The sequence below is a fragment of the Pyxicephalus adspersus genome, chromosome 1 (assembly GCF_032062135.1).
Source record: "Pyxicephalus adspersus chromosome 1, UCB_Pads_2.0, whole genome shotgun sequence".
Taxonomy (NCBI): domain Eukaryota; kingdom Metazoa; phylum Chordata; class Amphibia; order Anura; family Pyxicephalidae; genus Pyxicephalus; species Pyxicephalus adspersus.
Genome location: NC_092858.1, coordinates 155,422,334 through 155,439,773, shown reverse-complemented (window position 1 = coordinate 155,439,773; position 17,440 = coordinate 155,422,334). Strand labels below are relative to the sequence as shown.

Below are 17,440 nucleotides of genomic sequence, written 5' to 3'. Positions count from 1 at the left end.
TTTTTTTTTCTACAATGACATGATATCTCTTACTCTGTAACACACTTTCCAGCACAGTAATATTATGATACATTTGTTACATTTTTCTTTTATCCACTACGAGAAAAATTTAACAAATGTATCATAATAATGTGCTGGAAAGTGTGTTAAAGACAGAGTAAGAGATACCTCTAGTGTGGGGCATCTTTTCAATGATTTCAGCCATGGCTGCAATCATTGAGAAGAGTATGTGATCCCCGGGGTGGTGGAACTGCAGAGTTCATCTGCAGTTCATTTCCCAGTTGTGACAGTGGAACTTTGTGGTCACAGCTGTGACTGCAGGCAATCCCCGGAGGGGAGGTTGGAGGTTGAATGGGGACAAGTTTCCCCATTCATCACATCTAGTGCCCTGTGTTCTTGGATAGAGAAACTCTATCCAAGAACACATACTACTAGTACAGTGTCAGGATCGCTGTTGCAGTCCTGTAGTATGTGTTCCTAGATAAAGTTTCCCTATCCAAGAACACAGGATTCCCTTTGTTTTTGGTTAGAGAAATTCTATCTAAGAACACATACAACTAGTAAAGGGCTGCAAGAGCAATCTGAGTGATCTTGCAGCCCTTATTAGTCCCTAAAAAACACCTGAATTCTCCCACCATTGACTTCAATGGTTTTTGAATTTGGCATTCGATCCCCTGAACAATATCTCACTATTCGTTCCAATAGCTGTCGAATCAAATAGTGAGATATTCGACCAACACTAGTAGCTACACACATGATCAATGTGACATTTTACAATAGCATTAGACAGCTAGAAGCTGTTTTTGTTTTTTTCTTCAGTGCTATTAGTACATATGTTTTACACCTCAAGATTCAACCTTAACCTGAATGTTTCCATTATCACACATATCTATAATAAAAATATGGAAGAGAAATTAAAGCAGTGCCATATAACTGGAAGAATATATTTAAACCTTTTAGGACTTTAATTTTGTATGTTGAATATGAAAGGTGATTTAGAAAAGGCCATAGAACCACTTGATTAAAATTAAGCATTTTTTGGGGGGGGTAAATCTACAAAGGGTTTACAGTGATAAATATATAACTATAAATAAAGGTCCTGCAATCGGCTGTGCACAAAGCCAAGGTTTGCTATTTAAGTTCAACTGTGTGGTGACTGTAAACTTTCCACATAGTAATTTGCTTTTACGTTTTTTAGATCAATATAAAATACTCACTCATTGTGCTGAAATGTGTTTTCAGTAATGAAAAAAGTAATTCAGCTTCATGTCAAGTAGGTCACACATTAGGAGAATATTCCTAGAGCGTATTTCATTACTTTTATAAGCTCCCTTGCTTATTTATGACTTTCAGACTTATTTGGGCCATAAGGTCCCAGTTCAGATATGAGTCCCTTTGGTTATTAATGTCATTAAATTATGTGCACTTGCCCTACTAGTCCTGATAAAACCATTAAGTTATCAAATCCCTGTACTTTTTTTAGCCTCTTGAGGTCTGTATAATCTATATTTTTACCTACAGTTTGATATCAGTACTTACTTTTTTGTTTTCAAATGTATCTAGTAAAGTATATTTTTCAATGAAATTGCAGGTTGTGTACATTCACCTCACTATTATTAGCAGACTCCCATTTCTATATATTCTTAATGCTGCAGTGTGAACTGAGATCAGCATAATTACATATCAGTATTAATACATAACATTATAGTCAGTGTGCAAAGTTTTATAACTAATTATCTAACTCTTGGCTACTGTATTGATTTTGCAATAGCAATATAATTTTCTATCTATTCATAAATGGATTTTATTACTATAATTTTCATAGTACAGAGAGTTGAAAATGGTAAATATCATTTTTGTATTTAATTGTGGTTTGAAATATTATAGGCTCATTTTGAATATTTAACTAGGTTATGTTTAAAAAAGTCAATGCAGTCAATGCATTTAATCTCTCTGGAACATCAGTTGTGAAACATATAGGTTGCTGTTTCTGTACTATTAAACAGGTAAAAGGGGTTCATTGATTCCATTACCTGTTGTCCTGTATTTTATAGGGACACACGAGGTATACCATATGAAGTGTAGCATTCAACCCTGCAGAAGTGGCTAGTTTTACATAGTTTGCCTTTTCAGTTGGGGTAAAATAAACACGCAGGCTCAGTCCATATATTAGATATAGGTAGAGTTTTTTAAACACAGTGAACAAGAGAGAGGGACAAGGGTGCAGAATGTCCAGATGACGACCTCGTGGCCTGGAGAGCATTGGAATTACATATCTAATAAACAAAAAGTCTTATCTAATCTCATTCCTAGAATGAGAGATGACCCAGCTCTTGTGGTACATCTGCACCTGGGGGCATGAAGATGATAAAGTAGGTAACTTGTCTTGTGATAGTCCTGATTTCTCGTACACTTGCAGGTTCCTGTCCCAAATTATATCATACCAGTGGGTCATCTTTTCTCAACAGGCCTCGTTGCTGGACATTAAAGTGTTATGATCTAAAGCTGTATGATCCCACAGACTCGCCAAAATTCCATGGCATGTCTTCCACCACCCCTGGTCCTCAGGATGTTTATCCTTTTAAAAACACCTAACTTACTGGGTGTGAAATTCAGTGATTGGTTGCAGGGAAAACATCTGCTACTAAAAAATGGTCCCCTTTCTAATATGATCAGTAACCTTACCTGGTGATAGGCGAGAGTGACCAGTAGCTGGATGGGGCTGACCTCTAAACCATTAATACGAAGATTTCTGGAAGGTTCCAAAACTGGAAGCAGCCCTTCCTCCTTTTTAAGGGCACTACATCCAAAGAGGTGTTAAGGTGTTACACTAGACTGAATAAAAAAGAGTAGAAATACTTACATTACCTGTGGACCATGTGTAAACACTGTCTCACTGTTCCCCAATCGTTGGGTTGGTTAAATACCCATTTCCCCCTCTGCACACTGCAGGCTTGTATGTCCTGTCCTGTAAAAGCTAGTAAAGGCAACTACATTGTGTGGTGTGGGAGCAGACATTCCACATATCTAAAAATGTAGAATGCAGGCAGTAAATGATAGCAGAAAAGCAGCAGCATTTTAACACATGGCTTACCAGAAATGTAAGTATATTTCTTCTTTTTTCACAGGCTTGATATTTGTGTGTGTGTGTGTATATATATTTATATATATACAGTTTATATATATATATATATATGTAACTATGACTGCTGGACCCAGTCTCTGTGGACCTTCGTATTATTTTTTGATCATTATCTATATGTCCCCATTTCTTAACTGGCCGTCTAAAGTGTGGTGTGTTTTTCGGAATTAGAAACACATCTCTAGTTAGATCTGTAAATGGAGACCTGCTTATCATATTAAAAGGGAACAGTTGAGTACATGTGTTTTTGATGTTTTGATGCTTGCATTCACTTGCTGTGGAAGTGAATAATGCAATCCTGCTGTATTCTTTAAAAGTATAATTGATAGAAAGTTTAACAGGCAAAGTGAAAATCTTTGGCAAAATTGAAAAGGTGTGTGCTGAATATATATATATATATATACAAAATACCTTATAGTTTATTCAACTTTTTGGTACATACCTACATTTATCTATCAGTTTGTCGTGGGCAGACCTTTATATAACCTCTCCATGTTTTTATTAAGCAAATGTCTAATGTGTTTTTTCTATTTATTCTCTTCCTCACATGCAATCATTACCTTGCCACCAGTATCTGCTGTGAGGAATAAAGGCAAAGGTAAGTTTTACCACTGCACCCAGACTTGTGTGTAAGTAGTAACAGCTCTGCTAGTTTTCTGGTGATTAGGTTGATGTAGTTGTGTTCTGTTTTTATAGTCATTGTGGTTAGTGTTGACTTATGCTTGTGTAACTTGTGCAGTGGAGTGTCATATACCTGTTTATGATTACCTAAAGCTATGCATATGCTGCTTTGTATACATATTGTTGTGCTCTACCAATTACTCAATTTCAGTATGATTTTTGTAAATTCAATAACATAGATTTGGGCAAGAAAAATGTTTTAGTTTGCATTCGCATGTTTGAGTTGGAGAGTTTAAATTTGAACTATAACAATGCAGCACATACCAGGTACCATTTATCTAAGAAGCAACAACAGAAAGATTCAGCAGTGTTTTAGCCTGCTACCAAATTTAGCAAAGTGTTTATCAAAATGTACTACAATAGGCTAAGATATATACACAGGAATGTATGAAGTGGAGTAGAGCCTTACTAGCATGTGTACAAGCAGTTTCATCATTTTTTAATGGGATTCTAAACAATTATTAATTTCCAGTCCAAAGTAAATATGAAAATTCCTTTTATACTTTATATGTATATATTTTTTTATATTAAAATTCTCTTGGCTAGGTTCATTTATAAACATTGGGGTTAAATGCTTCTAGGCAGTCAATTTCTAGGGGTCCAGGAATGGTGACCAAAGGTTTTCATAGTGTGTGCTGTACGTAGTTGACAGTGGCTATAAGTTTATGACTTGCATTTGTTGCAACACATCATGGAATATCTGTTTATCTGCTGTTGTACTCCAAATTGATCGTAAACCAAACCGCTGTAAAAGCAACTGAAAGTGATTTCATTAAGATCTTTGGAAACAGTTTGGTGGCCGACTGCCCTGAGATGCATAATGAAGTATCTAAAAAATTGAACTGGACTAGCGATTGGCTTGGTTGTCGCGAAGGGAATTCGTAATTTTATGAGAACGATTAGTTTTTAATGCATGTGCGTGAATTCTGTGGTATACCGAGACCCTGTTTTAATTAATGCTCAGACCGTGGAGTTTAAAATATATAAAAAAAAAAAACATCTGTTCTGGACCTTGGATAAAGTATGTCAGAAGTTTAGGGAAATCTATTTAAAATTAGGAAATTCCCTTCTTAGACAGAAGTCACCAGAAACACATGATGCCTTTTCTATTCCTGATAAATACTCTCAGTACCGGAGACTGGTAATAGGCAAACTCAACCAAATTTATTTTTCTGCTGGTTTGGCAAACATATTTAACCATAAATAAACCTGTTCTCTGTGAACCTAGGCAGGCCTATTGGCGGTACAACGCTCAAACAAAAACAGTCAATGGGACTGCTAGCCAATATCTGCATAAGCAACCCAACTCCCAGGGAGAAATTTTGTACACAGAGTCCAAATCTATAAATTTGTCAGCAAAATCTCTTTTGTCCAAAATATATGCGTATCCCTAGTTCCAATCTTTTTAAAATAAAATTAAATTAATTTAACTATATACCGTTTATAGAAAAAATGTAATAAAATAAATAATAATATTTTCTATTATAACATTTAGCTCCTTTAGTATTTTCTGAATAAGTGTTTTAAAGTATCAACCACGTATTTCCGTATTTCACAGTATTCATCCAATGTGTATTGTTAAGTCAGTGCTACAGACAGACGTTTTGGGGAAAAATAAATGAGTGAAATACAAAGTTTAGCTTGAACTAAAGGTAAAGGTGGGCTAATTGGTCCTCATGACAAACCTTGACTCTATTAGGGCACTTTCAAGTAAAGCTTTAGAAGCTTCAGTACACAAGGGTACATAGGTTACTATAAGATAATATAAATCAAATCCCCCTACGGTGTTATTTTATCAAAGGCTAATTGGATTCCTGCAAGCCTCAAGAAACACTTAAAGATGACAAAGCTTTCAATATTCTTGTGGCAGAAAACAAATTTATATCTCCATACCAAATGGAACCAAGAACACCTAGGGCCAAAATAGATGCCCCTCTATAGGATTTTCACTTATGTGACCAGCCTGTGCTAAAGTATTGTCAGCTAGAGTAAATCTATAAGAGAATCAGGCTGAACTCTACCAGTGGGTTAAGGAAGAGAATTGTGACAGTTTGAAGATTGCATTAAAAAGTATCAGAATAGCAACAGTAATCTTTATCTTCGCAGCACTTCAAAATGTTACCCAGCAACCTAGCAGACGGAAAAACAAAGGTAGCAATAGTTTTTAGGTCTCATACTGTATGTCCAACCCTAATTTACGGTTTGTTTTTCTGCCCACTCCTAAATTGTAGCAATAAAATCATAACTATGACATGAACAATCGCTTAAGTGGGCTATTGCACTCGCACAATTTTAGATTGTATGTGTGGTGGCTTCTGCTAGGGATTTAGTCCATCCAAAACATAATTTCTAGTAGGTTCATTCATCGAGGGGCTTATTAAATTGTTGATGGCAGAGTGAGTACCAGACTTTACAGCTCCTCCGCTTACCCAGAGTCAGTATAAGAAAGTGAGTTTTTTATATAATCTAGTAAAGATGATATACAAAATTTTCCTGTTTTAGTAGGTTAAGGGAATTCTGAGGCAGGATTTGGCAGGTAGACTGTAGTCTCTTGGAGTCCCCAATTGATGTCCATTTTTCTGTCCACTGATAACCTAAATAAAGTTTTGGAGGTAGAGGTACACTAATCACATGGCAAGCCTTGCTAAATGTCCTAAAGCAGTGGTCGCCAAACTTTTAGACCTCACGGACCACTAAATCCACACAGGGAGCCGTGTGTCACTCACAGGGGAAAAAACTTCACCAGAGTGATGTCATGATACCAGAACCTGGCACAGACAAAACAGACCCTCTGCCCTGAGCCTAGGATGGGAGAGTGGGTGGGTTGTGTCCATACGAGTGACATGGTCTGGGGCTCTTGGCTGTGTGCCCCCTAGTGGGTTTCTTCTCCTGATCCCGCTGGGGGGCGCACCAGCCAGAGCCGCGGACTACCAAAAGTTGGCGACCTCTGTCCCAAAGGAAGGTATTCATGGTTGTTGATGGTATTCAAGTTGTTCCCATTTCCCTATGTAAAATCTTTGCATGATCTAGATCAGGGGTGTCAAACTCAAATACACAGAGGGACAAAATTCAAAAGTTAGACAATGTCGCTGACCAACCTTGAAATTTATTGAAAATATTGAGGAACTTTTCCTTCTCATTAGATATAAAACCTTTTCATACAGTAACAAAGAGGTTTTGCTTCCCATTAAATCTGGAACAAGCTTATAACACAGGCTAACAATAATAACATTATTCTTCTATGAAAATTTAACCGTTCAAGTCCATGCCTTGTAGTAACAAGGAAAACGGCTAAGGGGGAATGCTGGAAATGCCAGACAGCATAGAAGCTAACTCCTATGAGCGGCCCGCCCCTGAAATTTCTTCTTTATTGCCTAAATTCCCGGCATTACTTGCGTCTATAAAACAGTCCAATGCGGGGCTACTCATAAGCAGAGAGCCCGCTGGTCTATAGACGCGAGTGATGCCGGGAATTGTAGTAGCAGCGCTATTTAAATGCAGCGGCAGGCCAGCTGCAGTTCATATTTAGGATTCCTTTGGGGGCCAAAGAAAAAGACGATTTGGCCTACGGGCCAGAGTTTGACACCCCTGATCTAGTTATTTAGCAGGGTCACAGGAGACTGCTAATGTAATGCATCATAATCTGCAAGCTACTATAAAAATCAACTTTAGATGTTTTTGGTTTATGTTTTATGTTTAAAAGTACATTTATGATATCGAGCTTTTACACCAGCATTTTTTGATATATTCCTAAAGGAAGCCTATACATGGTAAGTTATGAGTTGAATTATGATTCAACGGTTGGGTAGAGCAAGGTTCTCCCCACTTGTTCTTATGGGTTTAATTAGCCCTGCTGAGCTCTAAGCACAGTACATTGTGTACCTAGGTTCTAGGGAGCAATATTGTACTACAGTTGGTTAGACTTTGTAGTTTAGAAAAATCCTAATTTTTTTTAAATGCCAGATTTATGTATTAAACTGGACCACATAGGATACACTTGATGACAGACAGACCAAATGCTGTTATGGAATGTAGCTGAAAATATTAAATTTCAATTTAAAATAAATAATGCACAACTTACACATTTCTGATGAATATTTCAAAACTAGTCTCTTCTTAAATAAATTTATTTTTCATAAGCTTCATAAACTGTAGCATGTTTGTTTCTAATTGTTATTGAAAGATCTTTTACATTTTCATACAAACAAAACTGTGCTTTGTTGGAAAAAAAAACTAGCTTAAAAGTATAAGAAATCCTAGTTTTACCAGCAGGTTGCTGCAACCAGCATTTAAAAAGGATTTTTTTTAGAATAAATTACTCCAAGTTCAAGGCCAATGTTCTCAAATTTATGATGCCATGCATGACACCAATATCATACAATTTATCCCACTGGTAACAATGGGGAATATTGACTGATGCTTGTGCAATGAATAGCATTGTAATTATTAGGAAGGCAAAGGACAATCCTTCTGCCTCCTGCGCTGGGTTAAAGCTATGTGTGCGCCTAGAGTTTCTGCAAACATTATGCGATCTCTATTCGTTTAAGAGGTTTCTAGGTCAGGAGCAAGAATAAGTACCTACTTGTTACAATAAATCCTATTGGCCTCCCATTGCTTTGGCAACATAATTTCATGGTTGCGACAGGGAACACACTGCAAGGCTTTTTCATCTAGCAATATCCATCTCTTTCATTTCTCTCGATATTGAACATTTTCTACATTAATCTATTCTAAACTGTTCTGCTGTTAGGTCATAAATAATCAGATTTCTTCCCTGAGAGTTGTGCCGAAGGTTTATGCCATGATTTTCAGCAATACATTGGCATTGTACTCAGTATTGTACATTTACATTGCTGCCTGTGTTTGAAATCATCAGCATTCTGTAACTCTTTCTGGCATGCTGTCTTCATTTTAAGGTATGCAGTAGGTAAACTTTACTGTATAAATTAGATAATACACATAACTGAACTCTGGGGAAATGACAAAAGCATCCTTGCAGTGGGGATTCCCTTTCACTCTAAGGCTTAAATGCCTATTTATCAGTGTTACTCATCTCTGCAGGATTTCTTCTCTTGTGTGACCTTTTACTTAAAGCAGCTTCTTTCAGCTCTCTGTCATTTGCAGGCACTCTAACATCATTGTGTCAATGCAGGACCAGCAGTCCTGCATTGTACGTGCAGATGCAGACGACATTAGGGGGAAGAAGACCTCTAACACCCAAGGGAGTTGGGTATAAGATGCAATAAAATGTTAAATATTCCCTTTGTGAAATCAAGTATTTAACCCTTACAGTTTGTGGGAATTCACACACTGTAAGGTAGTGTTTTTATTTCCCAGAAGTTCACCTTTACCGGGAATCTGTCACTTTTTCATATTCTTCTATGTTTGTCTGCTCCTGGCCATCACAGTATGTGGGGAGCACTGCATGCAATAGGATTTCACACAGTCATGTGCTTCCATCTTTATAGCAATACTTTGGAAAAGGGAACTCTTCTGTTTTATCATTACTGTGTCCCTGTGCACTAAAAAAATCTATAAAGATGTGGTTTAATGAATTTTGTGTATAGAAGAGTGGCCGGCACAAAGCCCACTTTTAGGATAATGTTGCAAGCCATATCTTCATGTCCAGCATTGGATATTGACTCAACAAATGCTCATTTGGCAAATGCTCATGAGAGGACATAAATTTCTACAGATTGGGATGTTCCAACTATGTAATCGGGTTGCTTTATGTAACCTGGGCTAAGACCCATCTAAACCTATGATTGAACAATAGAGGAACAGCAGCATATTGAGGTCGTTCTTGTATTTCCTCAACCTATAGGATGTTTTATTGTCTAAGACTGTCTCAAAGTGTGGACTCTCAGGGGTGTAGTGGGGCGGGCATGGGTGGGAACAATGTGCCCTCACTTTTTTTAGGGAATGGGCATGCGTGTCGACTCCTATTTTGCAAATAATTGTTTAGTGGTCGGCGGCTCTGGTGGTCCACCCTCTGCGGGGTCAGGAGAATGACCCCGCTGGGGGGGGGGTCGCACTGGCCGGAGCCATTGACCATGTCTCCCGTATGGAATGGCATGCTCAGGGCGGTGGGCAGTTCTTCTCTCTGAGCACAACCCACCCACTCTCCCATCACAGGCTCAGACCTGCGATGAGAAAGTGGGTAGGTTCAGGTATTATGACGGCACTTTGGGGAAAGTTTCTTCCCCTTTGAGTGACACATAGGCACGGGTGTAGTGGATACTTATACTGGAGATTCAGGTTTTTAGATTTAGGTACCTCTGGAAGTTGTAAAATGTATTGATTCATTTTATTTTTTGCCTGAAATCAGCTTAAAGATAGTCAGGAATGGAACTTTTCATTTGATCTGAGCTACTATTTCATAACAAACGTTTATTACAACTTAATATCTTGAAGTTTCAAAAGTCAAGGAAAAATACTGCGATCAGCAGACTTAGAAAAAGTAATCGTAGATATAAGTCGGCTGAGCATGTAAAAATAAACTGCTGACATAGGAAGACATACATTATTTAAAAGTAATTAACTTATATTTTGAGACTACTTTCCTTCATAGTTCCCATAAGAGTAAAGTCTTGCTGTTAGTTACTTTAAAAAGAGAATATACTTGGATGGATGTTGATGTGTGGTCTTCAGCATCTGATCTTTCTATAACTGTGTCTTCAAACAAGTCAAGAAGTCACGTATTCTGCAAGATGAAATATATACTATATGCCCTTGACAATGACCATAATTGGCTAGAATGAAAGCATTGTCTTTAGCTTCAGAAATATTGTAGAATGTCTATTTGTATGAAGACATGTCATCACTTTTTAGAAGATTGTAGGAAAAAAACCTGGCTTTATACTTCATTTGTTTCTGATTGAATAATGAAGATGTGACTATGAATGGACATTGTAAAGATATTAGTGATTTATGTAAAAGAAAATTATCATGGAACTAGTTGATAAGAAAAAAATAATATGCAATGTTTATAAAACTGTGTCTCATGTGTAATATGTTGCAGTGATAAAAGTTTATGTATTTATAAAACTCTGAACTTCATCTTGACCCTGTATACCTTTTATCATAGTGAATTTTAGTTGTTTACAAAGAAACCAATTTGAAGCAGATTTTGATGATAAAGGTTTACAGTGTTTTAAAATAATTGCATTTAAAGAATCTAGAAACAACTTTGGACTTATACACAGATATATCTTGCTATTTGTTCCCTACATGGTGAACTTAGAACACTCAGTATGAACAATAATTCTTCCTTCCTGGTAAATCAAATATTGAATTGAAAGTTTGAACCTGAAGGTCATTGCATACACAGGCATGTTTTATTTAAGATACTTTTAAAAGTGAATCCTTAAAGAGACTGATCTCAAACAAAAAGCATTGGTGCACAAGGCAGTATACTGTACACAAGTCCACTATAAAAACTCAAAGGACAATACATATGAAACGCTTGTATGTTCTTTCATTTGCCACCTTTTCATTTATCTATTAGTATTTGTTCTCCCAAATGAACAGAGAACACAGTCCATAGAACATATTGGATTACAAAAAATCACACCACAAATAAATTGTAGCTTTTTAATATTATAAAATCCAGAATTGGCTATGTGGTTTCACCAAAAAATGAAGGGAACTAAATGTTTCTATCCCATACATTATTCAAACACATGTTTTCTTTTATATACAGTTAAAAAAAAGGAAAATTGGAACTTATTGGTGAAAAGTGTAAATCCTTATATGTAAGATTGTTCAGTTCACAATCGCAAAGAACAAAGTTGCGTTACATCCACATCATTTAAAATACAAATACACTCTTTAAACTTTTTTTTTATGTCTTAAAATAGTCACGTGATCACAGTTTCTTACCCATGAGTAGTAAGAACGGCGGTAGGGTGGTGGAAGTCCGTGTAGGAAGGTTGTATCATGTAGGAAGGTCAAATCTGGCTGAGGGAGCTGTAGACTTGCATAATATCATATACCATTTCTGGCAAGTCTGAAAGTGCAACTAAACCCAGAGTATACTCACTGGTCCTTGTTCTCTTATGGACGCCAGCATTTTCTTCTTTTTTCTCGTCCTCGTACTGACCTTCTGCCATCTTGTTTAGTAAGGCCAGGATGATGTACCTCCTGCACAGGTGCACATGAGTCCATTCAGTTGCGGCACCTGCAAGGGAAAGCCAGGATGCAATGCGAATCATGCACAGATAAGATGTCAATTAGGCAAGTAAGAATGCTTAATGCAGAAGAGACATTGCCTGTCTCTTTCTGCAATAAAGGACCTGCTACTTTAAGCATTATTTAGCCCCCTAAAAAAACATTACAGCTTGATGAAATAAGGTAAATGTATTCCTGTATTAAGTTCTAGCTAACCTGCCAAAAATAGGTTCTTAAAACACACAGGGCCTTTCCAGATTTTTCTATATCATTGTGCCACGGAACTGGAAGTTGGAAGAAAGTTATAAACCACAGGTATGCAACTTTTGTCCATCAGTCAAGCCACTCAGGTAACAATGTAGGATGGGTCCCAGTACTACACAAAACGTTGCCTCTCCTCACCCTTCATTGTTTTCCCAATGGCATTTGATAGTCTGTGGAAAACATTAAAGTTTAGTCAGTAAGTCAGTAAAAAAAGATATAAAGCAAAGTTCATATCAATCAGTATTTAGCATTTCTGGACAAGATTGTATCAAGCCAGGTGAGAACCATCATTGAAGATGTAGAGCCATGTATATTTCATTGACCTAGGCAAAGTGTTAGTAAAACAGTCAGTATGTCTGATTTATACAGATAGTATGTACATGCTTTAATTACCAATGTACAAGATTGTATATTAGATATGAGCAGATTTTATTCCCCAATCTAACCCAAAAATTGCAAGGAGGCATTTAACACTACAATGGTAAATTCAGACTTAAACCAGTGCAATATTTATCCCCAGATAAAATGTGTTATTGTATTAGAACAATAATATTTGTGAAATGTGAATATCCTTCTCTTCACTTTTCTTTACCTATGCAATCAAGATTTTTTTCCACATGTCTCACTAAATAAGTTAACATTCCCACAGATCATTATGCTAGTTGTCAACAAGTTTAGCAGTTCGTCAGATCCTGGCACAAAAGAAGGTGTCAAGATTAAAGCCTTGATAAGGTAATGAGAGTCTGCAAAAATAGACTTCCAATTTAACTAAATTTAAAATTTCATATTAAATGTATTCACTACTTTTCTGGCTCAGAACTTTTTTTAAAAGTATACCAATACATGATGTACTTCGCAGTGTAGAATGTAAAGTTATTAGGACTTATATACTTAAAAAAAAAAAAAAAAAAAAAATATTTAGCCATTATTTAGATGAATGGTTACTTTGACCCCTGTTGTTAGAAATCAACTGAATTCTAAAACAGAAAATCAACTGTTGCTGACCTTTACGTGGTTTCCAATTAGAGTTCGATTCATGGATACAACTGAGCATATTTTGTGGGAACAAAACATTTGTAAACTCAGTAAAGTTTTCGTGCTCCTCTGTAAAATCAGAATGACAAGCCTAATGGAAAAAGAACCAAGAGAAACCTACAAGGTGCCTCATTAGTTGGGCATCATACTTATTTAATAAAAAAGATTGTCATAGCATTTCCTTGGAGATCAACATACCAATATTAAATCATTGCTTTAAAAAAAATAATGGAGGAATGAATCATTTTATAGTTTGGGAACGTATTTATTAAAATCATTATACTATGGCTTGAGGGGCAGCATGTGTCCCAAAAAATATCACTTTTAGAAGATTTGTACTTACTTGCTTTCATCTATGCGGTACTGTAATATTTAGCAGACAAGCTTTTGTCTCTTTTGTCACTACAAGTTTCTCTTCAGCCTTCTGCCCTTTCTGCCCTTTTTGTAGGGGTTTTGTCATTGGGCACAACATGCTGCAAACTTCATAAAGAACATAGTGAGTTGTTGTTTTCTGTGTTCTCTGGTGCTGCTGATACACAATGCTCCACTATACCATCCAATACATTGCCTTGAACGAGAGTCCTGATATTTCCCCTTACCATCATCAGTAGTACAAATTATTTATTGTAAGCATGTGGCTGTTAAAACTACAAATTATTTTAGGTATCTATAAGCTACTTTTACATAGCGCTTGCTGTCTTTGTTAGTGCCACACAAAAAGGCCAGCAGACAATACATATAGAGGGACAATGGATATGATTTCACAGTAAAAAAATCATTGCAAGCACAAATTGTAAAGAACTATTAAATTATGCAACACAACTTTCTCAGGGTATCCAGGCTACAACAAGCTTTTTTATGGAGAAAAAAGTATATATAGCATTTTTATTATAATAAAGCAACATTTGCTTGCAAGCAGTCATGGACAAATTTAAGGATACATCGTATTTGAACATTGTGGTTGTCTTTGTAAGCATGCCCTGGCAAAATAAATATCTGTATTTCAGTTTGTATGCTTTCTTGATCCTACTTCATTCATCACCAAAAGCCCATTCATCCTATGGTATTCAAGTAATACTACCACAGTAAAAACTATTTCCCATGTCCTTAAATGAGTTTCCTTACCAGTATAACTCCCTGAATAAATACATTTGACTGAAGAAAAAGTAATGTAATGATCACTTTGCATAACACATTTTACCCCTTTCATGATGCCTTTTGGACATCTGTCTACAGGTGGTTTGAGTAAAACAAAAAAATAATGTTTGTGGAACTGCTAAGACAGCAATACTACACCCCAAAAAAAACTAAAAGAGAAAAAAGTGAATTAAAGACAACTGTGGATACATATAAACATTGCAGCACCCACATTGCAGAAATGCAGTCCCCACATCTAAAAGAAAAATGTTTTCTGTATTAGGCTTAAAATGATTAAATATTAAAAGCCACCTTGGGCTACATTATTGTATTTTAAAATGCCTGTAGCGTGCATGTGAAACAGCTATGAGCCAACCTGTCTTATTATTTATATGTGGTATAAGCCTAATAAATTGTACAATTTTTGCTGCTAAGATTGAAATTTTTTTTTGGTGAGATTATTATACCCTTGCTATTAGGTATAATGGGCCTAATGTATTAAAGCTCTCCAAGGCTGGAGAGTATACACTTTTATCAGTAAATCTGGGTGATCCAGCAACCCTAAAATGGATCTGGTCCAGGATTTAAAACATTTGTTAGCAAATAATAAGTAAACTGTAATCATCCTTTGGGATGTGAATTCAACAGATCAGGATTTGGTTTCTTTTTTACTTCCATATTTGTGTGACTCCATTAATCTCATACTGTATTGGTTGATAAAAGCAAACAAAAAAGTTTTCATACAGCAGGGAGGAAGTGGATGTTTCCAATGAAACATGGTAAGTACAGATAACTTATCGAACATTGGAGTTTAAACCTCAGCAGTTGTCAGGGTTTAAAAAAACAAATTCAAATACATTATGCAAGAACCATAGTTTATAATTATTTGCCTACCAAATCTGAATACGGCAAATGTAGCCTGAAATAGTTTGTTTATACAGGGCTAACTTATCAATTATAGGGTTTTATTCTCAGATGCATTCACACCCAGGGTCTGCCCTTTTCTATGGCATGAAACACACATATATCAGACATTAGATTTAATAGAAATCGTTACCTGAACCCTACATTGTCTATAAAATATTATTTAATTGTGTGTTACTTTTAATACATAATTTATCATTGATATGTATTATCGCCTTAGTATAATAATATACTTTTGTGCAGATCTCTAGAGTCATAACTTTATTGCTGACATAATAGTACTTTATTAGCAGTGCATTGTGATTCATTTAGAGAAAACAAATTTATTGACCATAGCAAACGTGCTACTGAGAGCAATGTTTTTCCAAAGTCTGAATCAGCATTATATAAGTTGGTATTAAGGAAAAGAGAAACTTTGGAGGATTTGTTCCCAGCTAAAGGAGTTAATGTAACATTTTAGAGTTTCTTAAGGTCTACAAGAATCAAGTGTTGCCCAATGAAAACCAAACCTTTTTTGTAGTTGGCTATTTTGGGGGAAGTGATATATTGCTGGGTCCCCATTGGAAATACATTTCACTACTTCCTGTCCACTATACACCTAGTATCACCTACTAAATGAATAAAAAGGGAGAGAGAAGGGGTTTTTGTTGACAATGATGTATTATGATAACAAAAATATATATATCTTGGTTGTTACAAATGTTTGTTACAATTGTAATACAATATAATTTGTATAATAAAATACTAGAAACTATACAACCTATTCCTTTTCAGATATGTAGGATCCATATTAGAAATCCCATGTATGGTAAAACTTGTTAAGACAGTTAATATGTTTCTTGAGTTCCTATGTGTTTCGCCTTATTGGCTTCCTCAGGGGGTTATGAGAATCAGATATGAAGCCAATAGAAGTCAATTGGGAAAAATCAAGTGCTGACTGAGTAGTGAGAAAACCTGCATCATCTAGCGTTAATGTTATAGCACCATGGTTCCCAGGGATTTATTGTATCCAATGTTTAGTTGGAACAAGTGATATGCAAGAAGGATGTCTGCACTTTGTAGTATAGTGTGGTTTGTGCTGACAAATGTTAGTACTGACAGTGCATAAATTACCCCCCTCCCCAACATTTTTGAAACCCAAAGTTGTTTGCAGGCAGTATTTTAAAAACCATTACAGATCATCAATTTAGAGTTGGCAACATAGAGATGGACTAAGAAAATGGGCATGCAGCATTTTTTTTTTGAGGTGACGCACCACAAAGCATGGTATTGGTTATTGTGCATAACAATGAATGTGCATCAGCATTTGAAATGAATTGCACCACAATTTACCCGCATGTCACAGTGATGCATTTAAAAGTTTTAATGTGTGTTTCAGCTTGATTTAGTTTCTCCTTTTCTCTTTCTGACTTAAGTTCGACTTTAAGATGCAGAAACATATTCTGATTGACTGCCATAAAGTTTTTCTACATCTATGCCCACATTTTATAAAATAAGCCCACAAATTTACACAGATTTTGAGAAACAACTTTTTTTTTCAATTCTTTTGTACATAGCATTAGTTTCATATTATCTGACTTAATTTTTCCCATGGTGACATTATTATCTGTGAATTTTCGATGTTAGAGAATATAATTTAAGCATCATTCATAATGCTTCAATGGCATTCAGCCAGCTGAATAGATATATTACATTTGGGAAATGTAAAACAAAAAAAAATGGAAATGGAAAAAAGAAATTAATATAGTTACTGCAAAATAGAAGTAAAATTAAAAATGTTACCTTGCTGGAAGGAAAACACGTTTTCATGCATTGCCTTAGCTGTAATGATAATAGGATGTAAGAATGATTGTAGCCTCATCATTTCCCACCAAGATGACAGTAAACTGTCACTGGTAATGTGCTTTTGCACCCATTTTTCTTCCTTTGTTCCACTGAGTGAACAAGACATTACAAGGTCACTACAAGGGTAAGTACTACTGAAATAAATGGAAACAGTATGACACAAAGTCCATTCTTCTCCTTACAATTTAAACCATTAAATATTGTACAGAAATAAACAGGTGAGATTGACTATTGTATTTATGC

The 17,440-nt window shown here is 35.9% G+C and overlaps 1 protein-coding gene across 3 annotated transcripts in view; it reads left to right on the top strand.

Annotated features, from left to right (window-relative positions):
• The window catches only part of CADM2 (cell adhesion molecule 2), a 936,889-nt gene that overhangs the window by 659,684 nt on the left and 259,765 nt on the right, over positions 1-17,440 (top strand). For 2 of the 3 annotated variants that reach the window (XM_072431968.1, XM_072431966.1), the window contains exon 2: positions 3,714-3,740. The exons of the other annotated variant lie outside the window; for it this stretch is intronic. In XM_072431968.1, the coding sequence (XP_072288069.1) occupies positions 3,714-3,740 (27 nt within the window). The remainder of the gene's footprint in view (positions 1-3,713; positions 3,741-17,440) is intronic. 3 annotated transcript variants of the gene reach the window in all.